Source organism: Calypte anna, chromosome 2 (assembly GCF_003957555.1).
Source record: "Calypte anna isolate BGI_N300 chromosome 2, bCalAnn1_v1.p, whole genome shotgun sequence".
NCBI classification, from domain to species: domain Eukaryota; kingdom Metazoa; phylum Chordata; class Aves; order Apodiformes; family Trochilidae; genus Calypte; species Calypte anna.
The window spans coordinates 114798834-114822824 of NC_044245.1; the positions used below are offsets into that span (position 1 = coordinate 114798834).

The 23991-nt window shown below is 43.7% G+C and overlaps 1 protein-coding gene across 1 annotated transcript in view; it reads left to right on the forward strand.

The window, feature by feature from the left end:
* CLVS1 (clavesin 1) overlaps nucleotides 1-23991 on the forward strand; it is a 94528-nt gene that overhangs the window by 64814 nt on the left and 5723 nt on the right. The window contains 2 exon segments of the mRNA XM_008492192.2: nucleotides 11009-11119; nucleotides 12222-12457. Coding sequence (XP_008490414.1) covers nucleotides 11009-11119; nucleotides 12222-12457 — 347 coding nt within the window.

A 23991-nucleotide genomic window follows, 5' to 3' on the forward strand; every position in this document is an offset into this window, starting at 1 on the left:
AATCCAAGCCCTTGAGTGGATAAAGCTTAATGTATGACTTCATCTGCCAGTATCTAATCTGTAACTCTCATCCAATATGAGAAAAAAGTGGAAGAAGAAAATATGTATGGCTGTTTAATCCGGAGTGGGTGATGAATAGGGTCACACCTTCCCACTAGCTGTAGTTTTAGGAAATTTAGAGAAGTCCCTTTTTTTCTGCATTTAGCCTTATTAAAAATAGCCAGAGAAAATTTGTAAGAGTAGAAGAGGAGAATGGAGGAATCATTAGCTCACACACTGATGCTGGACTGTGTGAAAATGAAATTAAGAATAACCTTTGGGGGTAGGAAGTGCAAGCTCTACTCAAGCAGTGAACTCAACTGGTAACCCTCAGAATCCTCTTGTTCAAAGACTGTTGTGGGAGCAGGTGATAAGAAGTCAAAGGAGTGAAATGGTGTCCTGGAATTATCCCAGCAGCCTGATACCCATGTTGGGCTTATGATAATGAAAAGGCTGAGAAGCTGCAGTGATCAGTGCCCTGCTTTCCTTGCACCCACACAGAAGCAGAAATTATTTTCCTAGCACTATCTTTTAAAGTTGTTCTGAAGTCAGAGTTAAGGTTGCAGTAAAACAAGGCAGTGAGAATAAGAAGTGTGAACTGAAGGGAAGTTGTGTTGTGGGAATGAGAGACCTGTTGCACAGACTATAAGCATTTATTGTGTGTAACAAAAAGTACAAATTTATGAGGCATCTAACACTGCCAGAGTGATAAAAGCCCAGGATTTTGAGTGATTATGTTATGTCTGTCGGTCATTAAGCATTGCTTTAGGCAGTGAACACAGTACAAAAAGAATATTAAAATGGCAAAGTCACTTAGAAAAGAAAACATCCCAATATCAGAGTACAGCTTCATGGGGCCCTGACTCCACCTGCGTTTTATGATACCTGTAGGAGGAACCACTGCAGGGAGAGCTCTACCTGCAGGTGCTCTATTGGGAGAATGTACCTGAAGAATTCCAAGGATTTTGACCTATGATAGTTTTTTAAGACAGTAGAGTGTATGACAAGTCCAGCTTGTGAAACTTCTCAACCTCCAAACTTCCCTGAATGATTTCTGGCCTAGGCAGCTGCAAATCCTCACTGTTGCAGTCAAACCATGTGTATTAGGAGAATCTGTGAAAGGCTGGGTCCTTGCCCCAAAAGCTTTGGGCTTTAAATCTCCAGGAGTTATAGAAATGCGTTTTAAGTGCAGAAAACAATATTCCCCCACAGCCCCCTGAGATTAAATCACTTCCTCATCTCTATTCTCCAGACCAAGCTGTCCATATAAAAATATCTCTAGCATCCTGCTGAAACTTTCAAGCCCAAAATGTAAAAAACTATGCAAAGTTATAACAAATTGCAAATGGAACACCAGAAAATCTTAGCTATTAGTGGTACTATTTTCAATACCTACTTTTACAGCCACAGGGGAAAAATATCAATGTGTTCTCTATATTGCATGGTACAAATCTCTTCACTACAAAATGAGTTTCAAAATTTGTTTCTTAAATGCAGAGTGTAGAAAATGTCATTAAATTTAAAATGCTGTCACTGTGAAACAGCTTTCCCCAAAATATATTTTACATAATGTATCTTCACATGTATCTTTACATCTTTCACATGTATCTTTAGTATTACTCATATTGCTTTTATTCTCAAAACTCATTTCAAGAACATTCACTTACAGTTAGTTTTCTCATTACCAACACTGCTCCATTATTAGAAATAAAAATAAGAATACAGAAAGATCACAAAAGGGCAGACACAAAGGGGTTACATTTTACTGTAGAGCTAATACATGGGTCTGTGCTTGTCAATTCTGCCCTGTGACTTTGTGGAACTTTGGGATACACAAATACATGAAAGAAGTTTCCCTTCAGCGTGGAGGGATAAGAAAGCTAAGAAATTCTCTAGCATACTAAAACCAGGGAAGAGACTGAATCATTCAAATAACAAAAGATTTTATCCCTAGCCTTCTATTTTTTTGAAGGATAAGAGCATGAAGCAAAGGTGCTGCTTCTGTCATGTGTTTGTCTAACACAGCATGAGCTGCCTCTTACCGAATCCCTCCAGAGAGATTCCACTATTGCATAAGCATTTAGCATTTTTTATTCCCTTTAAAACAAAGCAGGTCACAGGGTTTTCTCACCTACCCACCCTCGCAAACACACTCCTGTTGAAAGAGAAAAAAGAATTGAAAAAAATATCTTCACCATGACGACACATCAGGGTACATTCACTGAGGATGCCAGAGACCATAGAGGTTGTTTTAAAAGGGGTTTGTATGAGACTGAGGTGAAGGGAAAGCTGAAATTTTAAAAGGAGGTTCCAATCTCAAAGAAAGACTAAAAACTGAAATGCTTAGTGAAGTAAGAAGGGAATCTAGCTTCTGTTTATCAAATAGCCTTAATAAAATGGGTGCTAGAAGCCACCCATTTTGACCAATACCTTCATGGAGATATATGGAGAAGTCAATACAGAGGATGTTATTAACTGCTTGCTAGATGCAGAAAAATTTATGGGAAAAGGAATAATCTCTGTCAAATAATTTGTTTCTGTCAGACAACAAATGCCAATAAAATTACTTGATCATTTTTTTCTTGACCTGTGCTAGGCTATAATCTCATCACAATAGTAGTTTATAATCTCCCTTAGATGCAGCTCTATATGTGAATGCACATGCAAAAAGCTTTAATATGATTCTAGGCTTTGTTCAAGCCAAGCTAGAGCAGATTTTTGTTCAGTGCCAAATAGGTTGCCTAGCACTATAAATAACAAGATCTCCTTCTCTCCATCATCAGCTTTCAATCACAACGCAAGTGTAATTCGGCTGTATGATTTCTGTGTAACACCTTGGCACTTTCACAGGCATGATGGAAAGCTTTTCTGCAGAGTCAATAGGTCACCTGAGAAGAAAAGCAAGTGCCACAAAACCTGGTTTTAATTGCTTTTCCTTAGCTGACTTTAACTAATGCTGTGGGCATTTGTCCTCACTGTGACAGTGTGGCCTTCGTTGCCCCTTTGCTCAGACACAGGACCCCTTTGGCAGAGAGCAGGTACATAGGTACAGCAGCTGGGGATGTGAGGAGAATATAGAATAAATGCTTTACATACATGATGTAGATTCTCAGTGTACCACTGCATATCAAAAGAAGGAGTCTTTGTACAATCTTTTTTGTTTAAAATATTGGCACGGGACAAGAAATAAGGTGCTGTACTTTGTCCTTTTCTTGACTGGCTTTTTGACTCTCACTTGACTCTCTCCTTTCAACAGCCTTTTAAATTCTAGTGGATATGCTTCAGTGTCATCTCCTTCCCTGCTCTAACTCTTTCATTGTCTGTCCTTTCAGCTGCCCAGTCCCACAGATTTATTGCTCTCCAGGATGGGTGCAAGGCCTATCTATGGACATAAAAATAGCTAAGGAGAGAGAGGTTTAAATCAGGTCAGCTAAGGAAAATAGTAGATTTTATCTACAGTAGTTAGTAACTCTAATAAATTCTGTTCGGAGCTTAATTTTTGTAAATGCCTTAAAAACTATTTTAAGCTTTTATATGTCAAAAATGCATGTTAAAAGTAGATTGCGTTTTGAGTGAGGTTTTCCATGCCAAGCTTTTTAAGCCCAGTGCTCCTGGGTGCCTCTCCTAGATGCAAGGAAATTAGAGTGGCCTTTCCCTAAAGATATTTTAATGTTGACTTTTCCTCTCATTGCTGGCTGTGCTCACTCTGCATGTGGCTATTTTGTTGCAGAGGTCTTGCATTAAAATCTGGCTACAAAAAGCACATTTATCAGATACCAAAAACTGAGTACACAACCCACCAATGGCTCAGAGATGAGCTGAACTGTTTTAACTCCTGGTGTCAGAGAAAGGACTGGAGGGCTGTCACTGCTCTCAGGAACCTGACATTTGCATGGACACTCTTCAGATGGTGATTTTGAGCTTGTGGGTCAGAGCCAGGCAGGGGCTCAGTATCCCAGGAAGAGTGAAGCATCAGTGCCAAGCTGTGGTCACACACTTCAGCCAGCAGCACCTGTGTTCCTCCAGCAAGCCTCCAGGCCGGGCTTGCACTGTGCCCAGCATGTTTTGCAGTCTCTAATTAAGCCCTAAACTACTTTCAGCTTTGAAAATCTTCCCACTTCTTTTCCCTTCCCCCGTGACTAATTTCAGAGGTTCATGTTCAGAGAGATCCAGGAATAGAAGTGATTCAGCTTGCAGTCACCCTCACTTAAGAAAGCTGGATATGAAAGGGTTTCTCAGCTACAGTTTACAACAAAAATCAGGACACTGGAGACAATCTAGCCCAGTTTGCTAAAGCTGATTGAAAAGATCATAGCAAGTTCCTGAACTAACTCTGCAAAATAGCCTCTGGCAAGTTTGTGTCCCTACCTATGCTGCCACCTATTCCTGTGGCTCAATCTCCTGCTCCTTAGCGTAGTGTGTGACTTTTACTCTTCATGCACTACCAGAAGCTCCCTGACCTGGCCTCACCTCATTTGACTTAATCTAGAGCATATTGTGGCATACCAGTCATACACATATATGTGTTATTTCCAAATTAGTGTATCAGCATTCTTATTACTATTTAATCATTTTTTTGAATTTCTTTCTTCTCTGGGTACCTCTTCAACCAAGGCCTTGAATGAACCTGCTCTATCAATGTAGTTTCATGGAATCAAAGAATCATAGAATGGTTTGGGTTGGAAGACACCCTAAAGATCATCTAGTTCCAACCCCCTTGTCATGGTCAAGGACACCTCACACTAGAGCAGGTTGCTCCAAGCTCCATCCACCCTGGCCTTGAACTCTTCCAGGGAAGGGGCAGCTACGACTTTCCTGGGCAGCCTGTGCCAGCATCTCATCACCCTAATAGTTTAGGGGGGGGGAGGTGTTTGGTTTTTTTGTTTTGCTTTGGGTTTTTTGTTTGGGTTTGGGGTTTTGGGGGGGTTTTTTTTGGGTTTTTTTGTCTGGAGGGAGCCTCAGCCTGTCCAGCAGTGTCACTGCTTCTGAGCTGGTTCAGCAATGGGTTTCTTGGAAAAAGGTAGTGAAGAAAACCCCCTTTGGCCCCAAGGTTACAGGTTATTTTGTTAGACCAGATGATATGACAGCATGATTCCACCAGGACATATCAAAGTTTAGTGAGCAAATCTGTGTTCTATAGCCTGATTTATTGGTGCCATCTGCCAACACCCTTGAACAGATGCTCTGTAGGACCTCACAAATGTACAGTAATGACTGGGAGAAACCCACTGCAAATGATTGAATTTTAAAAGTTATTGAGTGTAGCAGGAGAGATAACAAACATAATGAAAACTGTCTAGGAGAATGCATCTCAGTGTTCACTTTTCAGTTCCATTTCCCTGACAGCAGAACTTCACAGCATACTCATCTATATATGTGGGTATCCAGTGTAAAAATACACCAAGCATTCACTTATCCCTGTGATTTTGCTCCAGTCCTTGGCTACTGTGTGCCTCAAAGAAAGAGAATGTTTTGGTGTGAGCAGTTGCAGTCACAGCTTACTCAAAAATCAGTGAGGTTTTCCTGGCTGCTAGAATTCCTTTTGCAGGTCAGGACTGCCATATTGCTAACACTGATGACACTAATGTCATTTTTTTTTCTTTTTTTTGAAAAGGTTTTCCTCTGCTTTTCAGCTATTTCCAAGCCCTGTCTACTTTGAGGGCACACCAAGTTAGAAGCAAACGACTTTGCAATTATTGCCACCGGCAACATTAATTTTGCATTCCTGTCTCTTCCAAACCACAGGGGAGCAAAAAGAGATAACAGAAAGATGAGCAACTTGTCCAGACGGAGGTTTGAAACGTGCCTGAGCTCAGAGCAGGCACTGTAGAAAGCAAGGGGGAAAAGCCCTGGCTCCAGCATCTCCAGGGAATGCTGGCAGGGGCATGGGAGCAGTCTGGTCCTGGGTCTCAGCAGCCCCTGGCCCTGCAGCTGCCTCCCATTGCCCCCTGTCTGTGAGATTTCCCAAATCATCTCATTCATCTTATTCATCTCTTAGGATCTGCATTAAAATTAGAAGATGAAGCTGTAGTGAGGGGGGCTACACTTTTTCTTCCCTCCTAGCACCTATAAGGCAACCTGCCCTGTCCATATCAAGGGTGTTACATGGTGTTCATTCAAATGTACTCAGGAGCATGTTTTTGATGCCCAACCCATCCAAACTCTGACAAAGTCATAGAACTGGGGGACAACAACTTTCATTCACTGCCACTTGTTAGGAGGCTGACTTTGGATGCAGAGCTGGAAGGTGGAAAGCCTCCTTCCCTTATCATGCTAATCTATTAAAATCACACACTCACAAAACTCTCTGTGGAGGAACTATCACTGAACTATTAATAAAATCTTCCCCTACTATAAATATGCTCTGTGGGAGTTTTCATCCACTGCAGGGACTGGTTATGTAAGTGCACAGGCATGGAGATGGTTTTTTTAATCCCCAGTTCAAATGACCTCCTGGTACAAATAGTTTTGCTTATGATTGAAATCTTCCTGACTCTAATGGAAATTGCTTTCTTTCATAGGGGATTATATTTTATTTGCAGTAAATTGGCAAGTATGGTCAAGATTAAAGTGCATTTGGATGGACAGATCTGTGTTTGCTTTTCTGATAGCAAAGGACAGAAGTTAAGAAAGCATTTTAAAAATGTTTGTGTCACAAAATTCAAATATCCCATAACTTAGAAATATGTAACAAGTAGTTTTTTTAGCTCAGGTTGTTGGTCTATGAAGCCCATTCCTGCAGTGTGAAAAGTTTGGCCCTGAGAATCAGGTTGGACTTATTCCTAATTTTGGTATTCCAAAGATTGTTTTGCTTTCCTGCCATACTCTGGCATGAGGAGATGCTGGAAGATCATCTTGAATTTTTGCTTTCAGGTAGTTCAGAACAACACCACAGTAAAAGGTTTCTGATGTGTACTCATGCCAAAAGAAATAGATGTCATGCAGGCAAGAGCAGGCAGAAATAGTGAAAAATAGTCTCTCATTCACCTCATAGCTATCACTTCTGAGCTATTTAGTGGAACATTATGCACTGAGAGTTTTCAGTCCCAGACTCATTTCAGGTCAGAAATTTCCCTGCACAGGAAGTCTGAGTGGGGAAGTGAAACGATGATGCCTGTAACATTCTCCTCTAATCTGCAGGCTTGGACAGACTTCTCCAATATGAAACAGAAAATGTATTGAGTACTGTATGGATTTTGGGATGCCTGTGGCAGCTTCACTGTAGCACTCAGGTGTTAATTTCTTCCTGTCCTCTGGGGATGATGTGGAGGGAAATAGTTGAAAAAAGAAAGGAAACAAATATAGAAAGTAAAAAAGAACAAGACAATTCAGGCAAAAGACCCATGTTTTTGCACAGGGTTCCATTCAACCAACAAGAACAACTAAAACCCTATGTTTGGACCACTTGGTCTCTGTAGGTTTGCCTACAATACTTTGGGAAGGTGCCACTGCAGTATGGTTACATGTATTCCCTATTTCAATTCACCACAGGTCCCAGTGAAGAAGATTTGGTCTGACCCTAGAGTGAGCTGGATGCGCAAGCAGATATCTGGAGTCCTTTCACTGTTTTTTCCCTGCTGTTTTGAGTAGCAAGCTTGCTAGATTAGCACTGAGTTGAATATCTATCTTCATGCTGCTATTTCATTTCTGAGCAACATGCTAATACATCCAGCCCGGTTTTTGGATAAAATGAGAGCAGTGCCCACAAGTAATCAGAACAATTCCTTCATGCTATATTTTATTTATGCCACTGGAATAAAATGTAAATATTTCCTCATGATTAGGTATTTTTAACAAGGAATCAGGTTAAGAAAAGGCTCTGGTGATCCCAGGGTCCTTCTCACAGTAGGCTCCAAAAAATGTACCTCATTATAAAATACACCTTCCCAAGGAATCACAAGACATGAGAAATCAAAAGAGAATTCCTAAAAGCAAAAGCTCTCCAGCAGAAAATCAATTTCAGCTACTTTCACCTTGCCCCAGGGAAAGCAGCAGAGACACTAAGTGGGGTGTGGGAAAGGTCTCATGCATCTTCCTAGAACTGTGCAAGGCAGACCTCCAGACGGGAGCTTTTCTTTCCAAGACAGCTCTGCTCTAATTAGGGACTTCTGCAAAATTGGTATGTTGCAGTTCCAAACAGTGTCTGGATGATTCCCATATCAAATTTCTTTGCTTTAAAAAAATTATGTCTTTGTCCTTGTTCTAATTGACAGCCTTGGAAATGCAGGTGGACTGAGGGATGAAGGTCAAACTGAGCTTATTGTGCTTAATAGGGTAAGAAACAAAATGAGCAGAAAGTTACACACTAAAAAATGTTCTTTGGTTGTTGATTTTTTTCCTGGCCATCATGCTGCCTTTTCGAGGATCTTTGTGCATTTTTTGGATGTTCCTTCAGAATTAAAAGAAAACTTTCCTATGAGGGGCTTTCCTCATATTTATCTACCGATGTGGCAAACAGAATCTGGCTTATGGACTCAGCAATCTGTGCTGGGTGTATATAAAGTTTACTTTCTAAACAGGAAAGAACATCCTTCTTCTTAGCTGACGTTCTGCCTGCTTAAACCTGTGGCTGTTTCTTAAAATTCTCAGCGTTTAGACCATTCTGGGTAATGTGGTTTCATCAAGGCTGGTCAATGTGTTCTTAAAAAAAAATCTCCCCCTTGGCAATGAAGTCTGACTGACATTTCTCACTGAAGATTGTGATTAATATCATTTTTGCATTCTAATGACAAGGCAAAACAATTTTTCTTTTTTTTTTTTTTTGAGGGGTCAATATAAATCTCTGTGCTTTAAAGTCATTCTCTGCCTTCCACATCTTTACTCTCCTTTGCTTCAAATGCAGACTCTATCTTCTACACTAACCTATGCTGTTAACTTACAGCCTGGGATAGCTGCAGCAGCTCAGCCCCAAAACCAAAGGAGTTCAGAACTTCTCTCTTAGAGATACAGCTTGTGAGATGGCAGCCAGCTTGATAAATATAGTTTTGTTTGTTCAGGGTTTTTTTTTAAGGCAAATATGGAACATTTCAATATTTTTAAATTATTTTTTTATTAATAACCTGCGAGAAGTTTCAAATCTTCAAATTTTCATTCATGTGTGCAAGAAGCTGAAAGCAGCTAAATATGTCAGTTTTGCATGAGATGGGTGGTTTTGGCTCTGGTCTGCTCTAAACCCCAATTTTAGATTATCAAAAGATATAAAATAACTTTGGGCTTCACTTCTCACTTCTGGTGGTCAGTGGGTTTTCTAGGTGGGCTCAGACTCTCTGTAGCTGTTTCTCAGCACAGCCCAGCTGAAGTAAATCCAATTTGCAGCACTGCAGTCAGAGGTGCATCGCTGAAATACAGTTGTCTTTATAGTGAATGAACACCCCAAAAAAAGCATTTGCTATCCTTAAAACACTCAGCTTATGATTTACTAGGATTTAAAATGGGATCACCTGTTATGTTATGCTGTCTGTCCTTCTGTGTGCTGTCCTGACTAGTCTTGCACAGAACATCCAGTATTGAGATCTGTAAAGATTTCAGGTACATAGAGGTGTCTGAGGTGTAAGCAGCCTGTACTACAGTATAGCAAAATAAAAAGGTTATCACCTAATGCCTGTGACCACTCATAAACAGCCAGGTATGGTTTAATGTGACCACCAGGGCAGTCCACGGCCAGTGCTAAAGAGCACAGAGTCCTGTCAACCTGCCTTGGGTGTTAGGAGGTGGTGGGATGCCTACATGGTGCTAAATCTGGGAAATAATTTGACCTTGAAGTGGAGCAGAAGCTCTACTGAGCTTTTAAGGGGATTTTCCATATCATCTCACAAATCCACCCCACGTCCTCACCAGCTGTGCTCAATCTCTGATGCTCCAGAGGAAGGCGAAAGCCCCAGGATACTCTGTGCTAATTGTGGGGGGGAAAGAACCTGTCAGGGTCCCCAAGCCAAATCCCTGAAGGAAGAGACCTGATTAAGCTCTGCCTTTATATGCTGAGCTGTAGGGGCTAGGAGCACACGGAGGATGAGGACGGCTTCATCAGGTTCTCCCTTCACAGGGGAGAAAGCCAGGCACCTCTCCTCTCGCTGGCAGGAAGGGCATTTGCACACAGGAGCAGCGGTCGTCCCACTCTTTATGCAAGCGAAAAGATCCTGGGCTCTTCCCTGGCTGACTGACATTTGCTAGATGAGTGTGTAGGTACAAAATACCCATCACAATATACAATAACCTTTAAAGGCACGCCAGCAACCTCCTCTTTTATTAATCGTGCCACGCTGGCTGAGCGGTGTAGGATGCTGTAGCAAACACCTCCCCGGCGGGACGCTACCTGCATGTTAATGCCGGGGGTGTTTGTGCACAGCCCGGCAGCCAGCGCTGGGCTCCGGCAGTTTCCATGGTGCCGCTCTCCCTACACCTTCACTTATCAGCGTTTCCCACCCATCCTCCTCCCCAGAATCCGCTGCTCGCTCACCCCGAAAGGTCAGGCATTGTAATGATGATTGTAGCGGGGGGGAGGCAGGGAGGCCGGAGGGTGAAAAGGTGAGCTGTGCGCAGCCGTGTGCGTGGGAAACCGGGGGCTTGCTTTGCCTTGAGCCCGCACAATGAGAAAGGAGAAGGCTTCCCCCCTCGAGGGAGCCGTGCTCATCATCCCCCCTCTCACTTCCCATCCCGAACCGAGTCAGATGCCCTGATGGAGTTAAAAAAAAAAGGAGAAGTGCCTGGAGAGCCTACTTTAAATCACTGGCAATTGGTGCGTGAGTGCGTGGAGGGGAGAAGGGACTGCGGCTGCTAACAGAGGAAACTGATGCAAACATTTCCAGGCATTTTTCTTCTTCCATTTCCCTCTTTCCCCCACCCCCACCTCCCCGCAGCAAGCCCAGCGTTTGTTTGAGGATAGAAAGAGGCAGACATCTTCCTCTGACTTTCATCCCATTAACTGCTGGCCTGCATCTATTAACTGCCTTCCTTTTCTTTCTTTCTGCAGGACAGTTTTCCTGCCCGCTTTGGAGGAGTCCATTTTGTCAACCAGCCCTGGTACATTCATGCTCTGTACACGCTAATCAAACCATTCCTCAAAGACAAGACAAGGAAAAGGGTAATTAGAAGGGGCCAAGTTCGGGGGGTGGAAAGCCACAGAGCCGGAGCAGCTGAGTAGCTGTCTGCTTTCTTTTTTTCCTTCTTTTTCCCTCTGCATTTTTCATATGGCCTCAGAGAATTGCTGCTGTTATTAAAACTTAGGGTTTGCAATGGTCTGGATTGAATCAATAACTCACCCAGGGACCAGAAAGCTGTTATCACTAGCAAAGTGTAGATAAATTTTAATGGGACATGCTCAGGGATAGAGAGAATTGGCAATGTGGAAGGATTATCAGGCCTGGCTAAGGTCACCTGCAGTGAGGAAAACTTCATCTCAACTCTTTTTGTGGGAGTAAAATTTCCTATTTCATTCCTTCAGCAGACTGTTTTTGCATAGTGGTAACTCACTGGTTTCCACAAAAAAGTGCCCGTGTCTGGAGGCTCTTTACTCACACTACAGAGAGGCAGATCTTCCCCATTGAAACCCATGTGAGCTGTGCTCCTGCAGTCATCTTAGCCATTTCTCTTCTGTAGTCCATCAAACAACCACAGGATCATGCCTCATGAGGCCCCAGAGCCCACCGTGGGGTGCGTCTGACTAGGCAGGACAAGGGTAGTACCAGCCTGGAGCAAAGAGTAATCCCAAGCAGTGCAAAGTGGTGACACAGGACTACACACCAGGGGGCTGTCAGTCTTGGTGTACAGGGTCAGGTTGCCCTCTCATGCACTGGGGACCTGCTCTTCACATCTTCCAGTAAGCTCCACAATCTCCCTTTTCTTCTGACTATTCTTTGTACAAGCCTCTATCCTCTTACAGCTGCAATAATCAGTCATTATTCCTGACTTGCACTTTCCCTGATCTAGTACTTAAAGAAGTGTCATGTGCCAAAAGTAAGCAAATCAGGATTTCAGAAGTGTTTTACAGAGCCAGACTAATTATTTATCTGCACACCCCAAAGCTAATCCCCCTCCTCCAGACTGTCTTCCCCATCCCTGAGAGCTTCAGAAGTTCCCACCTGAAACTGCAGGCTCAACTCCACACCCCATTTGTGTTGTTATTATTGTGCTTCATGAAGTAAGGAATCGATGGTGACTTTGAACTTTCTTTTTATTTGTTAAAGATCTTTCTTCACGGTAACAACCTGAACAGCCTTCACCAGCTAATACACCCTGAATGCCTGCCCTCTGAATTTGGGGGCACTCTCCCTCCATATGACATGGGGACGTGGGCTCGAACGTTACTGGGTCCTGACTACAGTGATGAGAATGAGTACACCCACACTTCCTACAACGCCATGCACGTGAAGCATGTGTCCTCCAACCTGGAGCTGGAGGCCTCACCAAAACCCATGAAAAGGTTAGTACTGCTTTTGAAGTTCTCTCTTCCTTGGCTCCTTTGAACAGGTTTGGTGTAAACCTAGCAGGAGGGGTGCATCTGGCTTGGGGGGAGGTTGCAATTTGGCAGCAGTGAGGAGTGCCTCACCCTGGGCCATGCACATGGTGTAGCAGGAGAAGGAGAAGGAGAAGCCTCTCTGTGAAACCGTAATTACTCATCTGATTATTGCAAAGGAAAACAAAGGGAAATTAATGAGCCGCTGCAGAGAGCATTATAGAAAGTGTATCAGAGAGCGGTGTCCTTCTGCACGGCGTAGTGCTGGTCCCTATTGCTGCTGCCGTGGTGCTGCTGACCCCAGCTGAGAACGATTAGGGTTCTACCTCCTGGGAAATGCGGATTTTTACGATGAACACCACTGCCCTCTAAAGGGGAAACGAGTTAATCTCCTCCTGCTGACTGCCCCTCTCTTCCTCCATCCATCCCGGCTAAGGCCGCAGGGCTGCCCTCCTTAAGATTTCTGCCTTTAGATCCAGTGGCTGTGCGGACTGCTCCGAATGCTTTAAATTCGGAGTAGAGTATCGCTCTCAGTAATCTGCACTGGTTATGGGGATGCAGTGAGAAAGGTTGTAAATCTGGCCCAGGTTTGCAGGTGATACAGCAGGTACAACACCATCTGCAGCGAGTGGTGGCCAGGCTGTCTCTGCTGCAGGAGTGAAACATCGGCACTTATCTCACCCTCTGCACCCCACTCCGCAAAACTGCTTCCTATGCAGATCCCAGCGATGCTTCAGCTCCCTGCTGCCACTTGATGAGCGCGGAGCTCACGGAGATGGCGTCACTCTGTGTGACAGCCAGCAGCCATCATTCTGTCACAGCAAAATGAAAGGTGACAACACAGGCAAGCCATAATGTCATGCAATTAATTTCAAAAGACTTTCATCTTCAAGAGGAATAAAAAAGAAACAAACGCACTCTTGATTCAGAGCTCCCTCCCGGGTCAGAGGGATGCCATGCTGCTGCAGCTGTGAAGTGAAGCCTCATTCTGGAAATGCTCACACTTTAAAAGTGACATTAAGTGCTGTAAACCCCATGACTCACAGGGCCATGACACTGCAGGGCTCCAATCCCTTGCAGGGCTGCAGCCCCGGCATGAACCGAGGTGGCCATGCACATGGTCAGCAGTTCTCACTACTGTCTGCCATCCAAGACTCTGATCAGGATGACTTTACAGAGCCTGTCCCAGAGAACTGGTTTTAAAACAACTTTTTGTTGGTTTATCAGTTAATTTGATTATCTGTTATTTCTTTTTACTGACTGCCATCCATGACTCTGATCCAGGACGACTTTACAGAGCCTGTCACAGAGAACTGGTTTTAAAACAACTTTTGTTGGTTTATCGCTTAATTTGGTGGGGTTTTTTCTTTTGTTTTTTGTGTGGGTTTTTTTTTTGCTTGGTTTGCTTGAGAAGGTTTTGGGAGTTTGTTTATTGTTGATTTTCTTTTTTTATTTTAGTTTGGTTTTAGGTTGGTTAGTTTTGGGGCTTTGGGTTTGTTTTTGGTTTTAAATATTAGTAGTCCAACATGTTGAATCATTTCTGAAAGATGCTAAAAAATAATCCATAATTATTAATATATATATATATATAAACATGTACAATTTGTGTAGCATTATAAAAAGAAATCTGAATTTTTTAAAGCTTCGATGTGTTAAGAGCTGTTCACAGGTAACTCTTTGCTGAGGATCAGATCCTCAGTGGCAAAGAAGGGAGGCTCTTATTGTGCCTTCAGGGGAGAACCTCAGCTTGAAAATGAGTTCAGTGCCAGAAAACCCTGCCTCGAGGCAAAGCCTTCTTTTATAATCTGTTCACTAATACAAAAGCACATTAATACAAATATGGCGAGTGGATGAATCTAATTTGTCATGTTGCCTCTGGGCAGACTAGATCTAACTTTTAGCCTAATTTTGTTACTCAGTGGTTAAGCGAACCATCTGATCTCATAGCCTGTGGTCATTACTAGCTGCTGGAGGTGAAAAGTTCACTTCTTCGACAGATTTTCTCCTATGAGTATTTGCTCTGATTCTTCTTCCCCTGAAATTACATTTTGGCCCAACACGAGGTAAAAGCCTACACTTAGGAAGCATAATTGTGTGATTTATTAGATTTATTAGGCCAGGTTCATATCTAAGGCTTATTAAAAGGTCCACAGATTCCTGCCAGTGTTACCTGTCTTTATATACACCCCCTCTTTGCCTCTTTAGGGTCATACTTCTCTAATACAACAAGAGTTTGAGGTCATGGCTGAGATTTCTGGTTACTTCAGGGAGGTTTACACTAGGCATGGGTATAAACAGCATTAGTATTAATTTTAAATACAATTCCCTCACAGTTTCCTAAGCTTTACTTCACTTCTTGAAGTGTTTTAGCACTTCAATTGAAAATCTCTCCCCTCCTCCTCCACTCACAGTGTAAAAATCTTTAAATTCTTGAGCAAATGTGGCAGTTTTGTAGGCATTTCTATGCTGAATTGTTTGCCTCAACAGGGAAAAAAAAAAAAAAAAAAAAAAAAAAAAGTGGCTGACCCTTTCTTTAGCACTTATGTTCCCCTAGAAGAGGTGACTGAGCCTACTTGAGTTTCTGTAATTTAAGGATGAGAAACCTTGCCGAACAATTATGGGTCTTCTCCTCTCTGATTTCCCAGACATCACCGCATGTTTCCCTGCCCAGTAATTAGCTGCAGGCAAGGGCAGTGTCTGGGTTTACCCCAGAGGCTGGGAGAAGGAGGCTGTTCTTGCATGGTCCTGCTGCTTGGGTTGCAGGTTGCCCCTCCTGCCTCCTGCCTCTGTGACCTCTTGCTGCAAAGTCCCCAAGAATGTCTTCAGAGGAACTGCCACTCTTAAGTGATGTCTTAAAACTTTCTTAATTTTGGAGCTCAGTGCTGCTATAATAGATTAGAGCCTCACACTGACCACAGACAAACATCCCTGGGAAGTGTAGTACAAATAACAGCAGTTCTGAGTCAGAAAGTTTGTGACCTGGCAAAGCTGGGAAGAAAGGCCTCTCCCAGACACTGCCATCCCACACCCAGAGAGGAGCTCACCCTGTGCACAACCTCCTCCAAATATAGTATCTAGCAATTTTCGTAACAGAAATGCTGAGAAATCAAGATGGGAATTACAGATGCAGAAGAAAAATGCCAAGAAATTGAACCACAGAATAACTAATCAAAATATACTTTTGTAGAGGGGAGAAAGAGGGCATTTTCAGCATGTGGCTGAAACCAAACTGAAGTCACCACCTGAAATTAACACAAATCTCAAAATGCAGACCAAGAGAAAATGTGGCACCAAGCAGCAGTGGGAGGGAGGGAAACTGGAGCAGGTATGTTCCTGTACATTGATTTCAGGACTGACAGCACTGCCTTGGCTCCTGTCACCAGGGCAGATGAATATAAATTGAAACAAGTTCACCTGAGAGTTGCAAGGAGGGTGAGGAGAACTGAGACCATGTTTTTTTCAGCAAGAAGCTATAGGAGAGTGGTTTGCTCAGCCTCACAGAGCAAAGGTTGAAATGGATGTGATCATTCCGTACAAACACAGAAGGGAATAAAAACTGGGGAGAGAGGACAGATACTTTAGAAAAAGGACAACTTAGGCTTTAAATCAAATGGGTATAAGGTGGCTGAAGTCTATCTTGGTTGCAAATTAGAGAATTCAGAGAATGGAGACATTGAAGATAAAAAATATTCTTAGAATAAAAACTGCTACTGACTCTAGTTAGCAACATGATCTTGAAAATCTTGAGATTTGACAAGTTTCTATAATATAGAAAATCTTTAATCGAAACCAGTGCAATTGTCATTTTTCCACCAGCAGCTACATGAAGCCCCACTGGGGCAAAATCAAAACAGTGGAAATAGCACTCCCATCTGCAGTATTATCTCACACCCTGGGAAAAATACCAGAACTCAAGTACTGTATGAGCAGATGGGAAACAAAGCAAAACAGCTGATGACTCCATGTAATGACTCTTAATGGCTAGGGAAAAAAAAAAAAAAAAAAAAAAAGCAACAATAACGAAATCCATGGAGAAATTCTCTGTTTATTCAGATTCAGCTCAGTCAAGTTTGAAATGAGCAAGGTAATAAACGTGCAAACCAGCAAAGTCACTTCAATCCAAGAGTTTGGCCACGTCCATTTTATAACCCTGGGAGCATCAGTGGCAACACAGACTGCCCTTGTTCTGGGCCATCTCTTCTGAAATGTTTGCAGGGAGCCTGTTGCTTATGAGCTATGGGATTGCAGAACAATGTAAATGGTGTGGCCATTTAGAATACAGGGAAGAAAATCACCTCTCTTTCATCCAAAACTTCCCAGAGCCCTGCTGGTCAGACAGAGGCTTTGGGTTGCTTTAGCCTACAGGGAGCTACCACAGAAGCAAAGCATTTTCCTTAGGCAGTGGTGCTGGCTGTTACTGATGAATTGTTGCTTTTGGGAACAGCTGCAGGTTTTAGCTGGGTGTGCAGTGTCATGAATAGTTATGGTGGATGGTTAAGCCTGGAAGGTACAGAGTCAGGGACTGCTCTCACCACATCACTGTGCCAATAGGGCACAGTCTTTTTGCCAGCCACAGTGGGAGAAGCATGCCTGGGTACCTAACTGTAGTCTGTGAGCATCCCCAGTTGGAGAGACTGGTTCAGTGACTGGGGAAGATGTGAAGGAGCTCAGTTCTCTACAGAGTTTCCCTTTTCCCCAGTGTCACCCTACTGTAACTCTTGGGTCTAGCAGCAGCAAGTATCCTGCAGTAGCACATTGCTTCCCTGTGACTTGCTTTTCTTTGCAAGATCTTCCTTTTTGCAGCTGCATCTGGGTCACTCCTTGATATCTGAACTTGATCTTCAGTCCAAGTGTGACAAAGACTGTTCTCTGCCTTTGTTTATTCCCCATGCAGTCACCCAGCACAGCCTGAAAGCTGACTGATTCTTCTCTGCCCTCCCAGGCATCAAAAGAGCACTTGCTTTCAACCTGCTGCCAGTGCAAACATCTCTGAAAACCTAGTGCAATTTAAAATTGCTCTGCAGAGGAAGGAAATTTTACCTCACAATTAAATTTATATTCTGGCTAAATAACCTATGCTGCTTAATCAAATTTCTTTAATCAAAGTTTAATTCAGTTTAATCAAATTTGGGGTTAAAAATTATTCTTAGGGTAACATGGATTGCAGGAACAGGACCATCACCAAGTTAAGCTCACTGAAGACTCAGGAAATTCAGAGTTAGGGTAAGACAACCTTTAGAGTAAAACTTCTAAAGTAGAGCCAAGCTTAGTTAGTTGTGAAAATGTACAATTCATGCATCAAGACACCATTAACTTTTCCTGCTGTGAAACTGAAACTTGAGCATCTAAGGATGGGATGACTTGCCTGGTGGTTCAACAAAAGCCACGTTGAAAATGCAGTGAAAAAAAACCTGTTGGAATGCGTTGCCCCACACTGTTGAGTCAGAGCATGTGGGGTTTTATGTCCTAGATTAGAGTGAAAGGATTTTAAAGTACAGATTAGGGTTTGCCATTATTGCCTCCTGATGTGTGTGTTTTCAAAAGGACTGATGTTCAAATGAACTTACTGCTGAAACTAATTGTTGGGTCTCAGAAATGGGATCCTGCCCTCAGAAAGAAGGGTATCACAACTGGTGTACACTAATGCCAACTGGAACAGTTTTAGATCCAAAAGAGGTGACATATGTCAGGTTTTTATTTATTCAGACTGGTTCCTCCATATGCCCAGCTGGGCTGTGTGCAAGGCAGACCTTTCTAGTTGTTATCTTTGGTGTGACCTTAATGTTCCTTCACCATATGTTTCTGCTTTTATGGGTCATGTTTTATGCCGGTTCACAGTCAGCACCAATTTACTGCAGAAGTAGTGAAATACCAGCAAATAAAAATCAGTATGAAAATGTGTGAAAAATTCTTCCTGCCCATGGATGGCACCTGGGTCACCCTGCTTGTAGCTGGGGGTGCATTTCCATGTATGCTGGGAGAAAAGGGAAAAAGTCCATTATTACCTTTCAGCTAAAGTAGCTCTGTAATATGTGGGAGCTATGGTGCAGGGCTTACACTCATTTTCTTGCAATGAATTACTTCAAACAATGGAGAATTTCTGTATGCTTCTGTAGAAAAGCTTCCCCCTATGCACATCATGAGTGAGACATATCTTGATAGTAACAATCCAGATGTCCCAGGAACATGCATCTCACATAATGTATGCATTATCTAGCAATGTAGATTATTAGCTGTTGAACAGTTTTATAGCTTTTGGCTGGAATTCTGCTCATACATCAGAGAGAAATGGAAAGGAGCTGGTGGATCTGGCAAGTTAGCAGGTCCTGGGAAGGCTGGAGGGAAGACAGTGCAGAATAACATCAGGAGCCAAGAATGAGGGAAGCCAAGGAGGAGAGAGAATCCCAAAGATATGGCTGAACCAAGGACAGGAGGGACATGGGTGGCTTAGTGCTGGGGGTCCCCTGGGATGAGGCAGGAAATTGGTTGCTCTCTGAGGGCACTGACATTGTGGTTTTCATCTGTTTACAGCACTCATTTTACAGTGACCAGTGCACGGGTGTATAAACACAGCCTGGGGGTGGGGATGGCAGAACCAGTGCTGTTCAGGCTGCATGAAATATTGCATTGTAAATTATGTCTTCAGCTAGCTATAAATTTGCCAAAAGTTTAGTAGTTTGAGTTAGAGACACGACACTTAATAAAACAAATGGTTTTACACTGCTTATGTCTTTTGCTGCCCTGTGAAAAATCCACCTACATCTGGCTGAGTTACAAGCCTTTGAAAAGGCAATTCACACATGCTCTGTAGAAACATATTTAATTTTAGCATTTTATGACCCTAAGGATTGCCTCATGCTTTAGCTTAACTTCCCAGTATAAATAAACTTATTCAGGTCAGGCTGACAATGTGCATCTCCTGTCTGCACCATGGAGTGCAGAGGGCTTTTGTAATTACAACTTTTACTTGTGACCACAACAACTTCTCCTGCATCAGGCCAGGCAGTAGAAAGACATGGAGCTGGATTCATCAGATGGATACCCCATGCTCTCAGGGCTGCCTCCTCCCTGGTATTGCCAGGAGAACTAGAGAGATGAGGATTCAACAGTGAACCCAGCTGAGATACTAGAAACTGGAATCACTGAGATGGGAGCCCCAAAATGGACTTAAAGATGAGGCAGGTATAAAGGACTGGAAGCATCTGGGCTACGAAGCACACTTGGTGGGCAAGAAAATGAGGAGCTCCACTTAGAGGGGAGCTAATAGAGACCAGAAATGATCCTTTGGTTAAACAAGGTGGGAACAGCCCTGGAGTAGCAGATCCTGCTCTCCCTCTCTCCCCAAGCCTCTGTGTTGGTCTGGCAAGTCACTTAAACCAAATTTCACACAGATGGTGAGATTGCACATTGCTTATTTTCAGCCTGCCAAGCTCTAGAGTCTGGGGTTTAATTTCCAGAAATACTTAGCATTCACCTGCAACAGAAATCAAGGGGACATGTGCTTTGAACACACAAACTGCCACATAATGCTGATTGCTCTGCAAAATCAGACCCTCAGGACCGGAAAATGGGCACCTCGCATTAGAGGGATATTTGGACCTTAAACTCACTGTGCTTCAGCTTTCCACATTTAAAATGGAAATAAAAACACTCCTCAGAGTCATGCTATGGCAGTAAATGAATTAGCACTTAAGAGGCACACAAGTACTGTGCTGATGAACTGCACAGAAAAACTCAGGAGGGAATTAACAAAAGCTATCTTCAGAGCAGGCTTGGAATAATATGCAGCAAATGTGTCACAGAACCACATGCTGAACTGCTAGAAGAAAGCAAAATAAATAGGCACTTATTAACTTGACATTATCTACCTGGAGCACTGAGGGAAGAAATTGCCCTCCTCGACAGAACAGTACATGCTTCTGGGGATGGGGGTCACAATGTCCCCATGCACCCAGCTGAGAGACTGCTGCTCCCACAGCCTACATTTTGGCTTTTCCCACTGCTGTGGTGTTTGACTTTCTAGCCTAAATAGTACATCTGTAGGGTTGCTTTCATCCTGCAGTGCTGTTCTTCCTAAGGACAGAAAACCTCTGTAGTAGGATGGGGGAGTAGGAAGACCAACACCTTTTGCTCTCTGGGCTCCATGTTCCCTGTTATTGCCATGCAGAATCAAAGAGACTGGTTTGATGGCAAACTTGGCTGGGATACTGGGAATTGGCATCACTGGAATGGGACCATAAGAGGCAGACTGGATGATGAAACAGATGGAAAGGACTGGAATGTCTGAGCAAAGGCACTGGAAGCTGTTGAGCTAGGGGGACTGCATAGCAGGCAAGACACTGGGGATAAGTAGAAAAAATGTGACTGGTGACCATAGGAATGCGTGTGCAATATTCACAAAGTGCTAGAAACAAATTTTCTTCATTTCTCGTCCTATCTTTTGTTTGTTTATCATATCCTGCACATTTTTTTAAGCAGGTCTTGCTGAATCTGCTGTGAAGTGGTACTGTCTGCTGCTGCAGTGTTGTCTTTATCTGGCCTCTTGGCCCAGCTTCCCATCTGGTGGGTGAGATATTGTGCCCCAGGGGATTAAGGGTCTTCTTGGAATTCCTGCCTGAAGCAGGTGCTACTTTTTCTTCTCATGGTAAAAAAAAATGTGTAGAGGGGTCGGTGTATAGCAGAGATAGGAGATGGAGAGGAGCTCCCATCCACACTTTTCCCCTGCCTTGGACTTAAGATGTGACTGAGGCAAGATTTTGACATAGAAAGTCAGAAGCTTTTAGAAAGAGGAGATATCAGGAACATCCTCACTGGTAAACAGTTGATAGTTGGGCTTTGGCTAGAGCCAAAACCAGTGCAGTGTCACCCCTACTGCTCTTTGGGGCACACCCTGCACTGAGATGTACCCAGCGTTTACAGTGGGAAGAAGTAGTTTAGGCTGGCTGTCAAGAGAGGAGAGGCATGGAGATTGCTGGTGGGCACAGGGAGGATGAGGGGTCTGATGCTGGGGTTCACCCTGCAGCAGTCACCTCTTTATCACTGTAGAAGCCCTCAAAGAGACTTCTCCACATGTGCAGTTAAACACAGATGTGGTCTGTGGTTGCCTCTGGCTTTGACGAGCTAAGGCACTACTCAGAGCCCTCTCCCTAGGATGTCCTAAACCTCAAGGAGATGCATGGTCATTGCTGCTACCTCCTGTTTGCGAGTACAGCAGCTTGTCACCAGTGTCCCATGAGATAAAGCACTGGGCCGGCGGCAAGCTTAAACCAGAGTTTTCATCATGCTGCTTTACCCCCTAAGTCACCCCATGGTTGGATCACTTAAACCAGCTCAGCTATGCCCCTGGGCACAGATGCTGCTGCATCTCCTCGCAGTGCTGCGGCTGCTGTATCAAAGCAGCCCCTCCGGGCAGGTCTCTGCGGCACAACTTCTGCACTGTGAGCCAGCACACTTGCAGAAGCTGCAGAGCTGAGTTAGCGAGAGGCTTCGGCAGGGCTGCTGAGCCTGGGCAGAGAGCCACGCTTCAGGGCTCCTGCGCTGGAGATGCGCACCGCTGAGCAGAGCTCGCCTGGACATCTGCCTGCACCACCTGCGGGAGCATACGTGTCTTTCAAGATGCCTTGCCCATGCATTTCATTTCCAAGTGCTTTAAATATGAAAAGAGCACCTTTAACCACAATTACTTCGCACCTGCACGTCTCCATTGTTTCTGGAGGGAGAAAAAAAACAAAACCCTTGTTTTTCGCTCCCGATGCGGGCACTTCTGATGTGTGTTTCGGAGCGCCCGCCGGGGTGCTGTACCCTCTTCTGCAGTTTGATGGGGAGATGAGAGGATAGAGAAGGAAATGCTCCTCGGATCTTGTCAATGCAAAAATTCACAGGTGTGATTTTGGAAAAGAAAAAAAAAAAGGAAAAGAAAAGAAAAAAAAAAAAAAAAAAAAGAAGAAAAAGCTTATTATGTTCTGTAAAGGGAATGAATAATTGGGAGGTGAACAGCCCTGAGATGATGTCGAAATGGGAAGGGAATTAGAGGGAAATGAGCAGATGGGAGGTGAGAGTTAGATGAATAGAATCACACAATGTGATTGGATTGATTGGCTGCAGTTTGTCACTCTGAGAGCTTGAAGCCTCCTGAACTTGGGGAAAAGAAAGCATGCCACCCTCCTCCTTGCTCTACAAAACCCTCCAAAGGAAACCCAGCACAAAAGTCATAGGTCCTCATTCCTGTAGGCTGCAGTACGTCAGCATTGTTGTGATGAAAAGCATAAAATGAGGGATCAGAGCACTGGAAGATGTCTTTTCAGACAAGCATGCTGTGATACGCTGGTAGTCACTGCTAGCTCAATGCAGGACTTTGGTATTTTATTTTTTTATGGGAAATGAAAGTGATACCCAGCAGATGTCAGTTGCTGTGAGCTGATTCACTCCAGCTGTATTCTGACAAGAACCTTCTGATATCAATGCAGCTAGAAGACCCTCATCCAGTCTTCTCACATGGTTTTTGACTGAATTTGAGATAGTTGCATTAGAATGACCACACACACTTAAAGCCATCTGCTCTCTCATACTGATTTACATACCTATGCAGTGCTGTCATTTGAAATATATGGCTGACCTGCTGGAGAAACAGCTGGATAATATTGATTTTCCGGACTTCTAAATATTCTTGCTGAACAGTGTAACAACTGTGGGGGGTTTGATTGACACTTTAAATGGTGCACAGTCAATGGTACTTTCACTTCAGAAGTGAGACTGAGAATTGATTTTGCTTTCCATTTTCATTTTGCTCTCCTAAGCAAGGTTACCTAGCCTGGGAAACCAGCCTAGTAAAGTCTATGGGCATCTTGTCTGTTAATTACTTTAGACTTTGCTCCTAACTCATGGTAAAAATGTACTTGGAGGTACACGCAACTTGGATTGACAGGAAGCTGAACATGAGCCAGCAGTGTGCCCAGGTGGCCAAGAAGGCCAATGGCATCCTGGCCTGAATCAGGAACAGCGTGGCCAGCAGGTCCAGGGAAGGGATTCTGCCCCTGTACTCAGCGCTGGTGAGGCCACACCTCGAGTACTGTGTCCAGTTCTGGGCCCCTCAGTTCAGGAAGGAGATTGAGGTGCTGGAGCAGGTCCAGAGAAGAGCCAGGAGGCTGTGAAGGGATCCAGCACAAGTCCTGTGAGGAAGGGCTGAGGGAGCTGAGGGTGTTCATCCTGGAGAAGAGGAGGCTCAGGGGAGACCTCATCATTCTCTACAACTCCCTGAAAGGAGGGTGTAGCCAGGTGGGGGTTGGTCTCTTCTCCCAGGCAGCTCCCAGTAAGACGAGGGCATGGACTTAAGCTCTTCCAGGGGAGGTTTAGGTTAGATATTAAAAAGGAATTCTTTACAGAGAGGGTGATCAGGTATTGGAATGGGCTGCCCACAGAGGTGGTGGCTTCTCCATCCCTGGAGGTTTTTAAGAAGAGACTGGATGTGGCACTCAGTGCCATAGTAAACACGGTGGTAGTGG